The sequence below is a fragment of the Salarias fasciatus genome, chromosome 12, assembly GCF_902148845.1.
Source record: "Salarias fasciatus chromosome 12, fSalaFa1.1, whole genome shotgun sequence".
Taxonomy (NCBI): Eukaryota; Metazoa; Chordata; class Actinopteri; order Blenniiformes; family Blenniidae; genus Salarias; species Salarias fasciatus.
Window position 1 is genome coordinate 26218315 of NC_043756.1, and position 12309 is coordinate 26230623.

General features: G+C 47.0%; 1 protein-coding gene across 3 annotated transcripts in view; it reads right to left on the reverse strand.

Moving 5' to 3' along the window:
- The window catches only part of ppp3cca (protein phosphatase 3, catalytic subunit, gamma isozyme, a), a 32059-nt gene that overhangs the window by 17573 nt on the left and 2177 nt on the right, over positions 1-12309 (reverse strand). For all 3 annotated transcript variants that reach the window (XM_030104055.1, XM_030104057.1, XM_030104056.1), the window contains exons 2-3: positions 4321-4518; positions 2614-2738 (exon numbers count right to left, since the gene is read on the reverse strand). In XM_030104055.1, coding sequence (XP_029959915.1) covers positions 2614-2738; positions 4321-4518 — 323 coding nt within the window. The remainder of the gene's footprint in view (positions 1-2613; positions 2739-4320; positions 4519-12309) is intronic.

The window sequence follows — 12309 nt, forward strand, 5'->3', positions numbered from 1 at the left end:
GTAAACGTGTGTGTGTGTGTGTGTGTGTGTGTGTGGAGGGGGGGTGACCTCTGACGTGCGGGGGCGGGGAAGGGGGACGTGGCCTGGAGAGGATGAAGGTGACACAGGTTTTAATGAGAGACCTCTGCTCGTCCACGCTGGAGTGGGAGAGGAAGACAAAGAAAACGACAGACACACACACGCACACGCACACACTCTTCAGACTTTGGCAAATTGCAGGCCTCCAATAGTTATGCACTACTTCAGACTACGGCGACTCTTCACGTTGCCGTGGTAACCACATCCTCATATTCCTTCTCCTATATCTGTCTTACGTGTGGTGAAGTGAGCTCCGTGGCCTTTAAAAGGAGGAGGATCGCCTTCGTCTGGCTGTCAGGTCCCATTCTGAAGGCCTGCCGTTACACAGTACGCAGACCGATTCCGCTCAATTGATCAATAAACATCATCGATACGGGGTATTCCAGGGGTGTTCAACCTGAGGCTCTGGGGCCTCATGAGGCTCTTCTGCTCCATCGGGAAGCTTTCAGAAGATGGAACGAACATAAACACTTGGCTTGTGTTTTATTTGCGTTCCACTCAGATTTTCAAAACTAAAAAATGGAAAATAAATCAGGAAAATAGATGGATTCGATAAAAACTGAAAAAATAGGCAAAACAAGCAAAAACATACATCCAGGAGGAATGGTCAGACTAAAATGACTAAAACTGCCAAGTACAGCTTTTTTAGTTCGTTTTCAGAAAGAAAGTAAAAGGAAAAAAAAACAAAAGAATGACAGAAAGAAAACAAAAGCAAGAAGTATAAAAAGAAAAATGGGGAACAAAAAAAACTGAAAAAGTTCAAAATGTTACAAAATACATCTAAATTGTACCCATGACTCTTCATGTTTTCTCCTCCATTTTTTCAAATAATTAGCATGTTTTGCAGCTCTGTTTGGTCATAAGGGTTGCAGAGTCCTGGTGAATTGCATCCTGCTAACAGACCAGGAGAAAGAGAGCCGGTCCGACAGCAGCGTCGCTCGTCGGCTCCAGGATGTGCTGGATCCTGCAGAAGCTCCGAGCTGTCGGCTCACTCACCAGCAGGGCTGCGTAACAGATGCCAACGCTGTAAAGCGCAGGTCTGCCAGCAGCTGTCCTGGAGAAACTAAAGCATTAAAGGCTCCGTTCGAGTGGGGGAAGGGAAGAGCACCGTGTCGTCTGACTCGATGAACTGTGGTCTGTTCTTGTGAAAGTGGACATGCAGCCGAGTGGGACGCTCCAGCTGGTGTTTCCAGCCGTCAGTATCGGTGTGACCACGGCCAATAAGCTGTCTTTATCCTAAGCTCCTTATTTTAACCTCAGGTCTGGGCCGTTTTTGACCTTTGACTTTTTCCTGTTTGTCTTCAGAATTCCTGATTGATGTGATCTATGACGGGAGAACAGATGGCGAGACCTCAGCGCCGAGCTGGTGATTCCGTCTGAAGCTGGACGTCAGCGACGCGGTTCTCACACAGGGACGGGCTGGAGCACACACTCCACTGCGGGGCTTCTGTTGAGACCTCCCACTGCATCAAGTCACTTTAAAAGGTGACCCACTTTCAAGCAGATCCCCAACAATTCAACATTTTACTGTACTTTCTGTAGTTTTTTTTTTTTTTTTTGGGGCCTGTCCTGGAACACTTTTTGGGCGTGATAAAAGAGACATCATTGACACTGGCAAGTGAAAATGTTCTTAGAAAACTTGGTGCTGGCAAAAAAAATAAATAAAAAAAATGAAGCCAGATGGCAATGAAGTTGGTTTTGATCTAGACTGAATGTAAAATAAAAAAATAAAAAAATAGGCTACCCTGTGGGAGGAGTGTGAATGTCACTTTTACTGTCATTTATTCTGACTCACAATGAAGTTCAGTATTAAGTTTGGCTTCTGTTTTGCATGGCAGACGACATGAGCGTTTATCGCTCTTCTATCTCTACATCCTCCTTCCTCTCCGTCTTGCTGTATCTCCATTCATTTAGCTTCAGATTTCCCGACATCTCTTGAGTGAAAAAAATCAAGATTGAATTTTTAAAACTTGATCTGTAGAGCTGCAACACCAAGAAACCTGTAGCGCACTGAGGAGAGAAAGCAGACGTTGAGTTCAGGGTGGAGCGGAGAGTGAGATATAGTTTAAAAAAGGCTGACACGGAGTCATCTGGGGGAGTCCACAGGGCCACGGCTCACATTTCCAGCACCCTGTCGGGGCTTTTGATGGGCGCTGGGGGCTACGGCGACGTGGGCAAAATGTCACCGATGAAACGGCATGGAAAATAAAGACTGACGAGGACGTGACTGAAAGCTCGCGAACGCTGCCTCCACCGCGGTTTAGCAAAGTGATGATCAGATGGGAATTAACCTTTTTACAAGGCTCCAATCTGGAAAAAGGCTAGCGGCCGACCGTCCACCGACCGGGACTCTGACCCACGATCTGTGGTTGGAGCTTAAGGAGACATTCAGGTAACTGCAGTGGTCTTTTTTTTTAAACCATGAGGGAATTAAAAATTACCTTGAAGAGAAATCTGGTTCAGGAAACCTCAATCACTGTAGTTTTAACTGTTGACAGTGTCCCCAGCCTTCCCCGATCAGGCCCAGCCTCTCACCTCAATACTGAAGTATCCTCGATCGACGTAGTCTCCGAGGAAGAGATACCGCGTGTTGCTGGGCGATCCTCCCACTTCGAACAGCTTCATGAGGTCGAAGAACTGTCCGTGGACGTCGCCACACACTGCCCACAGAAAAAAAAAAAAAAACACATTTTTAACTGGGTCAGTTTCTGAATACGCCCATTTCACAGATGGAAAACATCCCTGTATTAACTGAAACTCATGCAGAGTCAAAGAGTAAGAGTTTTTGCTGTTTCTTTCCAAATTCCTATATTTGTAGGAAAAAAACTTGCAACTGTTTTCCTCATTTGCACTTTATTTTCTGAACTTTATTTTCATTTGCATTTCTCATTTGCACTTTATTTTCAATACAACTGATTGAAATTTGAAAGTTTTCAAATGTTTGTTTCACTCCACAGTAATCTGCAGAAAAATGTAACAATTCTCCGTATGTGGAGATGGAAGTAGAGTCCAGCACAGTCCGGCTGGCCTCAACCTTATGGGGAACACTGTGGCGGTCTCTCTCTCTGGGAACGCTGAAAACTTCCTTCATCAGGATCGACTTCCACCCTCCTCCCTTTCTAAGCTTCCTCTGTTTCCACGGCGACAGACTCGGGGTGTTTTCAGCGTCTCCAAGCACCACTGCCGTGTAAACCAACACCCGAAAAGCAACAAAGTTTTCCATATTCAGCTGGGAGCACTGCCTTGTAAAGAGGGCGTCAGGCATCTTCAAACACTGAGGAGAAACATCAGCAATAAGTTAAATGAAATGTCTATTTGCTCCCTTTAAACAGTAAGAAATGATTTGGATCATTTTCAAGTCAGGTTATTTATTTTAATGCTCACAATCTGGATGCAAAGCCGGCTGTCCACGCTGCGATCCATCTCACATCTCAGCGAATGAACGTGTTCAACAATAAAGCCACGCAGAGGCGACGGTATTCATATCAACTGTCAGTAATTATTAATGCTACTCTAACATTTAGCCTAAATTAAAGAAGAACAACTGCATGCCATACACCACTCATCCATAACATTAAGACTAGTGAGAGGAGGAGATGATAATGTTGTTATATCTTCGTGATAACGCCCATTGGTGTGTGTGTGGGTGATGGCGGCTGACTGGATCCAGTTGTGGTCCTGTCTGATGGGCGCGAGCTGCAGGTGAGCCTGTCAAACCAGCGCAGGCCGGTTCCGAAGGGCAGATGTGGATAATGGGAGCTGGATCCGGCCGCTCTGGACTGACTCCAAGCAGAACATCAGCTGTGAGGGCCGGCGTGGTTAGAGTGCTGCGGCCTGCGTGGCCTTTTGATCAGCCACAGGGGAGCCATTACACCAGCTGCCAGAGCACCGGCGCTGCACTCACCACCCACAACACCCGAGTCGGTGCCGCGTTTAACGGCAGCTTTTTACAGCTGAACGACCACAGCATCAACAGGATATTTTTTTTCTGCATCCGCCTCCTTCAAACGGCTGCATGCAGTCACTTTGGAGGAATCTGACTTCTGCGGCAGAGCGGATGCCACGCGGTCCTCAAACGACAAAGGTCGAGGTCAGCGACAGAAGTGAAGTGCTAAGACTGAAAGGGATTCGGTGTCTTGGTGAAGGATGCAGCGCAGGTGGGAGGCCATGAGGAGAAGTGTGAACCCTGGACTTTCAGCTCCAGTCTAGCCTCTCTCTCTCTTCTGGTTTCTACCCGCCTACCTGTGATGGGCGCCTCCACCTCCAGCATGCACTTCTCCTGGCGGAGGATGTTGGCCCCGTCATTGATGATCTTGAGGGCCACGTCCTCTTCCACCCGGCCCTCCTTGACCAGGTGGGTGCGGAGCAGCTCGGCGTTCGGCTTTCCATCTTCGAAGAGCTCTTTGATGGTCAGCTTATGTTGAGGAGGGTATGGCACAGCTGTTCCAGAGGGGAGGGGGGTAAAAAGAAGAAAACAAAGCTCAGTGATTCAGATCTTCAGACCGCAGTGAGCGCTAATGGAAACCCAGAGACCGGATGGTGTGCAAACTCATCACATCACAATCTGGATGATCTTCATCCGTCGTCAACCCAGATGAATGAACACCATCATATGACTGTTTCCTAAAGAAACCCAGCAGCATGCCAACTGCGGAGTCACTAAACTTTTCACCCTTCCAGGTGGGATTTTAACCACAATGCCAGGCAACTGCAAGAGAAAAGGCACTAACTGACATCGATTAACGGTGATGGTTCACCGATGATTTGGATTTTGTGATCTCCGGTTTGGGATGAAAAAAAACAAACAAACTGTGACTAAAAGGATGGGTTTCCAGTTTGAAATAAAAACAATATAGGTAGCCCATCAGGCCAGGAGCTGGCGCTGGTGGTCGTTTCTGTACTGAAAACACAATATAAATATTAAGAATGGGAGGACACGGAGAACCATGTGGACAGAAGGTGAACTGGACGCTGTTCCAGGTGAGTCCCAAACGTCGCTCACAGCCCGGACAGCTCTACTCACACTGCAGCCATCAGCCAGATGTTACAGAGCGTTAAAACCAGGGATGAAGACGTTCTGGAGCAGCTTTCATCCGACGGCCGTCACCGTACTCAACACAGAAACACACATTGTGTGTGTTTAACCTTTAAGGCACAGTGAAACTATAGAGGGACTGAATGCAGACTCCACTAGAGTGACAGGTGTCTGAGTGCGTTCTTTTACTTCTGCTAAATGATTTCAGTGGATTCTAGAGTACTTTGAGCACTTTCTTTATGCATAATGTGTGAATCAGCTGATGCTTAAAGTTCATTTGGTTACAATGATGAACATATCCATCCATCCATCCATCCATCCAGTCCCAGGAGAATCCAGACTAAGAGCCACAAATGTTCTTATTGATCATCTACTGAGCGTGTGCAGAACGACTGGCCACGGCTGTGGACTGCATGAGCAGCGATTCAGAAAGTTCTGTTTTTCCCGGTTTCCACAGAGAAAATTTGGGGTGTTTTCAAAAAGTTGTGTTTTCAAGGTGTCCAAGCATCGCTGTGTAAACGGACACTGAAAACAAAAGTCTTGCACATTTCACTGGAAAACATCCCCTATAAAAGGTCTGAAACTTCTTTACTCACATTTCGAGGTTCAGCCATCTTCCCCATCAGAGAGTTTTTAACATATTAAAGGGGAAAAAAGGAAAAGGTGGAATTTCTTGTAACTACAACTCAAGCTGTTTCATCTGCTTTGAGATGCAGTTTTTAAAGGTGGTGTTTGCATGGGCTGGGTTGCCGAGGAGGAGGGGGTGTACACCGCTATGATAATCCCACGCCAGCAGCGCCTTGTCTGAACCCACCCTCCTTCCGTAAGCCGCTCCGCACCACCTACACAATCCTTTTAATGTCCTCACAAAAGGTCAGCGCTTTCAGAGGCTGAGACCCGAACGCTTCGCCATCAACACACAGGTAAAGTGTGCAACAAGTGATAAAAGTGCAAGAATATATGTATATACATATATATATTAGAGCGGGCAAGCAGCTGAGAAGCTCTGCGGTCCACCGGCTTACCGTCAACACATCAGCTGTGGGTTTAAAACAAGACGGCTAATCTATACTTTTTAGAAAACCTTGTGATATGTAATTGGGAGATTTTATTTTTAATCCACTGCTCTGCGAATGAGAAAAAAAAAAAAACCCCTGTTACGCAAACGACGATTTGACGGTGCAGATTAGTGCTGTGGCACTGGCGGAGGCTTTGTCAGTTTATAAAAACTGTAAAAGCAGATAGTTGCGGAGTAATCTGCACTTGTTCAAAACAATAGTGGAGTGTGATCCAAGCCCTCTCACTAGCAGGGCCTGCCAGGTAAAACGGATTACAGATGGTATGCTAAATAACAGGGCCTGGCACACTCGCCCCACGCATTATGCTGCCAATTAAGCACGGCGCAAAGCTGGTCTGTTACAATACGCGGGGATGTTACACAGAAACGTGCAAACACACGCACGAAGCGGTGATTTTTTTTTTTCATCCCAGAAAGCATCCAAATCCACAGGCGGGTCAATGCACAGGACGGTCTGCGCTACCGAATGTGACATAAATACCAATATCAGCTGGCGTGGATCAGCAGTGCCGCTGCGATAAAGTGGTGGCATTGAAAAAGGAGGGGGGGAGAGAGAGAGAGAGAGAGAGGGAGAGAGAGAGCGAGGCATTCACTGAGTGTTGTCACACCCACACACAGCAAAATCAAAGTGCAATGTGAAAAAGGCTTTAATGAGCTTTTAGTGTGGGTGCATTTACTAATCAGCCGTGCGCGCCCTCAGACGTGCTCGTCATCTCGGAGTTCGAAGGGTTTTCAAGGGAAATTTTTTTTTACTATTGCAGGGAGGGGGAACGACTCTCAGCAAGAGATGGAGGTAGCTGATGCCTGCAGCAGACAAGCTGAAGTACAACACACACATACACACATACACACACCTCTCAGCCTGAGCTTGGCCAGCCAGTGCTGAGGACAAGCTGTCACGCGTTGACCGGTGTGGTATAAATAAACAGTAAGTGCTCCCAGGCCTACGAGGCACGGCCGCGAAGAGAGCTGTAAGCTGAGGTACGAGCCTTAAGAACAGATTAGGCAAAGCCTCTATTAGCGAGGGCTTCCAGATTCAGGGGCTGTTTACTTAAAAGCCTCTTCGCACTGAAGAAAAGGCTCCTGCGCCAACAAAAGCTGCCTGGGCGGAAGACACGAAGATGCAGAGCGAGGTGCGCCGCGAGGTGACCAGACCGTGAAACGCCGGGCCTCAGCCGTGCTCACCAAGCGCTCGCCTGAAGCCTGGCAGTAATTACACACACTGGACAATCATAATAACTGGTCTCCACGCCAAAGAACTCCACGCTCGGGTCGACTCGACAAGAGAGAGCCTCCTCCAGACAAATCCCAACAGCACTCGTGAATACCGGGTTGATGTGCGCGTGAAATCAAGGCTGCGCCAGCCTGCTCAAACACAGATACAATATAATCTCAGGCTGCGTGTAAACTGCATCACGCTGTTCAAACAGTGAGAGAAAACCCAACTGTGCAGAGGAGAGGAGAGGCGGGCGGCTCCGTTCTGTCCCCACCTCGCTCAAGAAAAAACGTTTTGTTAAAAATAATAAGCTAATAATATAATAATAAGGTGCTGCAGCTCTGACAATGGATTCTATTAGGAGACTGCCTTGCCTAATTAGCATTAATGTTTGATGAACTCTTGAAGAACCACAGACGCACGGTGGGCCGGCGCGACGCCGCATCAACACCCACAGTCTGGCACGACAACAAACGAGCGGAGAAACAAAGAGTGCGACTATCTGGCCATCCTGCCGGCCGAGGATAATGTTTTCAGGAGTGATACGAGCCCTCCACGGCGGCGATATGTCGGCCATTGTTTCAAAAATGGACACAATGGGGCGAGATTGAATTACAAAGACGCGGCTGGGCGGAGATGAATGGGCGGACTGTGGCTGGATGATTCATGAAGTCCACTTCAGATTGCTCTAATTATCAGCCAACGTGTTTCCCTCCCCGGCTAAACGGCCCTGGACGGACGGACAGGCGGGCGTGTGTGTGTCTGTGTGTGAGGGTAATTCATCAGTCAATCATCTGTCAGAGTGTGTGAGTGTGAGTGTGTGTGTGTGTGTGTGTGTGTGTGGTGGGGGCAAACACTCCCCTCTGGTTTCCCTCTGATTTCTTTCAAGCTGTGTAGCAGTCAGTTTTATCACTGAACAACTACTCAAATTTCAAAAACACAGTCATCAGCATTAACATTTGACTGAGGTTTAATGGATGGGGAGGAAACCTCGGATTTAAAGACCGAATGATTGAGCATCCAGGTCGAAGTGAATGAGCTTAACTGACTTACACAACGCAGCGGCATTAGTGTTGGTTAGTCTACCGGTTAAGCCTTCTTACAGCCAACAGCTACACAGTCAACCAAAACAAAAAGACAGGCAGTTTGAGAGAGGACAGTCACCAACCGTCATAACAATCCAACTTGGTCATCTGACCAAACCAATGTCTGTGTTCTAGAGCAGCTGCCGGGCTGTTCTGGCTTCCTAAACTATGTCTTTTCATTTGTTAGTTGTATGATCAGTGTGATCCACGGCACCAGTTATGCTGAAATTGAACATGTATTGAGGTTAAAGTCTTTTTGGTGTATTTCCGTGGTCCTTCAGACCGGTCATCTCACAATTTCTATGCAGCCATCAGGGAAATTAGTTGCCAGGACACTCTCTAGTACTTCAGCAATAACTGAGTTTGTATCATAAAAGCAGGCTGGAGCAGAGCTGTGCTCAGTCCAGGCCACTATTTCCTCCTCCTTGTATTCTCTCTCTCTCTCTCTCTCTCTCCGTCGTGTGGCTGGCCATGTTGGGAACATCACTGGGGAGATTCTTTCCACAATTAACTCACTCTCTCTCCCACTGGCTCACACTTCAGCATTCCAGTCCTTCTGGCAGGACACTCTCCCCGTGCCCTTGCAGGCAGACAGGGATGAGGGCTGGGTGGCATTAAGTCACAGCACCAGTGGCGGGAGCAGTAAGGGTGGGGTTCACCTCCCGGGAGCTCCCCGGGACTTGACCCAGCCGGAGCCGTCTCGGGAAGACACAACAAACAGTGCCCTGCCCGTCCAATGGGGCGCGACAACCTCAGTGCGGAGGAATCCATCTTGCCGAGGTGGGCTGGTAACCCGAGCGGACGCTGGCCGGGCCGATCCGGGAGCGCAGCAAGCGCCTCAGGATTTCTAACGCTTCTCCATCCTTCCGACGTGAATTCCAAAGAGACTAGAGGACTATTTTTGCTAGCTGCGCTGAATTTAAAGAACACAATGTGCTACATGTGGGCTGTGTACTCCCGCCTGTAGCTGGCACTTCACCCACCGGCTCCTTAAATCACAATTTAGACACCAAACTACAACACATCTCAGTAAAATTTAAAACAAGCGTGCGCCGTCTGTTTTCTCTGATCTGCTCATTTCACTGCTTCCAGAAATCCCTCCTCGAAGTCACTTCACGACGAAGACCGTGTCATCCGCTGTACACCTGCTGCATGCATCGGCGGCGTCACCTGCCACTCCCACACCTGCACCGGTTTGATTGCTTGAGTGGCGTAATCTCCACTCCAGCGGGACGTTCAGCCCAGAGGTCTCCAACCTTCAGCTCTTCAGCTGCTCCGTGAAGCTTTCACTAAATGATCTAGACAGAAACCTTTTCGCTTTTTAACTTTATGTTCATAAAACAGGGATTTCATAAATTACTCAAATTAGAAATATCAAAACAAGGTAAAACAGTTAAAACAGCCAGAACAGCTGGATGTGCCAAAAAAAATAAGATAGGAAAAACTACTGAAATGAATATTGAAAACAGTCCAACTAAAATCATTACAATTGCTAGAACAGATTTATTTTCAGGAGACGAAAAAAGGAAAAAGGAGGAAAAAAATGGAATGAAAGGAAGGAAACCATGGAAAAGGGGAAAATGAAAAGAAAGGAACGGAAAAAATGAAGAGAAAAGGAAAAAAACAGACTTAAAAAAAATGCTGGAGTAGCTGAACCATGTTCTAAACACTAGAAAACCCACAGTGGCTGTAAACGGTTATGAAGCTACAAAGCTTCAGGAAACACCAGGCCTCGTCTAAGGAGCGACACCAACTCATCTCAGGTCAATCAAGCTTTAGCGATACGCTTATTGATAACGTTGATATCACGACAGCGACGTGTTTGCAAGATACTGAGCGGCGCTGTTAAGCTTTGTACATTCCGGTAAACTTTACTGCAGACTGAGGTCTGTAAAAAAGCAGAAAATAAAAGGATGCAACATGTGTAAGCTACGTTTAGGCATCTCGTGACAATTAAACTAATAATAATGAAAGAGTAAAAGTTGGAAGTTTGGTCATTTCTTGTGTTTTAGATGTGATTTATGCTTTAAGGGAAAAACGATCATTTGAAGGGGAAGGGTTAAATAAACGGAGAAAGGCAACATTTTGTTTTGGAAACATTTTGCGTTTACATGGCAACGTAATGAAATCGATGGTAGTTATCATCCGTCTACTGAGCATGTGCAGAACAACTGTTTCCCATGGCCACGGTCAGCAGTATGTTGCAGATTCGGAGCACCGTTACAGTAAACGGACGTCTGAAATAGGAGGACAGCTTTATGATTTCACTTGAAAACATTCCCGTGTAAACAGCCTGAATGGGACGCAGGAGGGCCCTGAGCTGCGTTGGTCTTATCTAAATCAATAAAAACGGTTTGGTTCCACTGTTTTCCCCTCTCTGAGCTCCGGTTTCAGACCTCCTGCTCCCACAGGGGTCAAGTGTGCACCTGCTTCATGCCTTGACAGCACTGACTCCCCTGAAGCCGCGACCACGCACCTGCTTTATGGCTCCTTTGTGAACATTCATGCCAAACTTCACACGGGTCAGCTTACATTACGTACTCCCACCTGCATGTGTTCTGATACTCAAAGCTTCCATGACTGAAGCTTCTTGATCTCTCTATTAATCTGAGGAGATCCGAGCTGCAGCTCATGCATTTACTGACAACACAGCTGCTGAGTATGATTCAACTGTTTTCTAACAGTTTGTCAGACGCAATGTGTAACTGAAACATTTCCAAGGTGTTATCTCTTTAGGACCATTAACCTCATGCCAGACAAACACCATTCAAACACAGGCGCTGACTTCTCCCCCTGTTTCACCTCGCGCTATCGGGCATGGCTGTGTTTACACTTTGGTAGCGTTATCTCCGAGCCGCCCGGGGTTTATCTCTGACATACACAACGTCAACACACCTATTGACCTTCTCACCTATTTTAGCTCGCACTATCGGCCGCAGCCCCTGCTTTAAAAAGACTCCAGTGCAGGAAACGTTACACAAAACATCCAGGACATCTGCTCCATTCCTCTCAAAACCAAAACGCCCCACGTCTCGGAGTTGCAGTAAACTGCCCATCAACATTGTTCTAACTCTGCTGCTCTCTGTTGATTCAGCTTCTGGTGTTGAACCAACTATCTTTGTCCTCCTCTTGATGTTTCAGCAGGACAGAATTTATAGTCCATCTGACTTTTGAAGTGTAACATAGCACTCGCCGAGATGTATCGGGGATCTTTACACATGTACTCCCTGCAGTATCTGACCCGATTCCAGTATCGGTGCATCCCTAGTCCCTAAAACCCCTCACTGGCATCACCTCTTCAGGCCACAAACTCATACCTCCAATTAAAGCCAACTCAAAGCCTTCAGGTCTTTCAAACTGCTGCACTTAGTTTATCTGACTCAAGTGTAAAATAAAAACATGCTGTTTCCATTCATAATCAAAACACACTATTTCTGTATCATCATATTCAATGATTTAAATGGTAAATGGTCCACACAAAGTGCTTCTCCTCTGCATTAACAGAACCCAAAGCGCTTTACACTGCAGTATCACATTCACCCATTCACACACCAGTGGAGGTGCCCACCACGCAAGGCGCTCAGTCCATCCACTGGGGCAATTTAGGGTTCAGTGTCTTGCCCAAGGACACTTCGACATGCAGACAGGAGGAGACAAGAATCAAACTAACAAACTACCGATTGCAAGACGACTGCTCTCCCCACTGAACCACAGCCGGCCCTGAAGCTTTATGTTGTAGTAATCATCACTTAAAGCCAAAAATACAAATCATTCAGTGGTAAAACTTCATATCACTGTGCTTAGTGAGACTAAAACA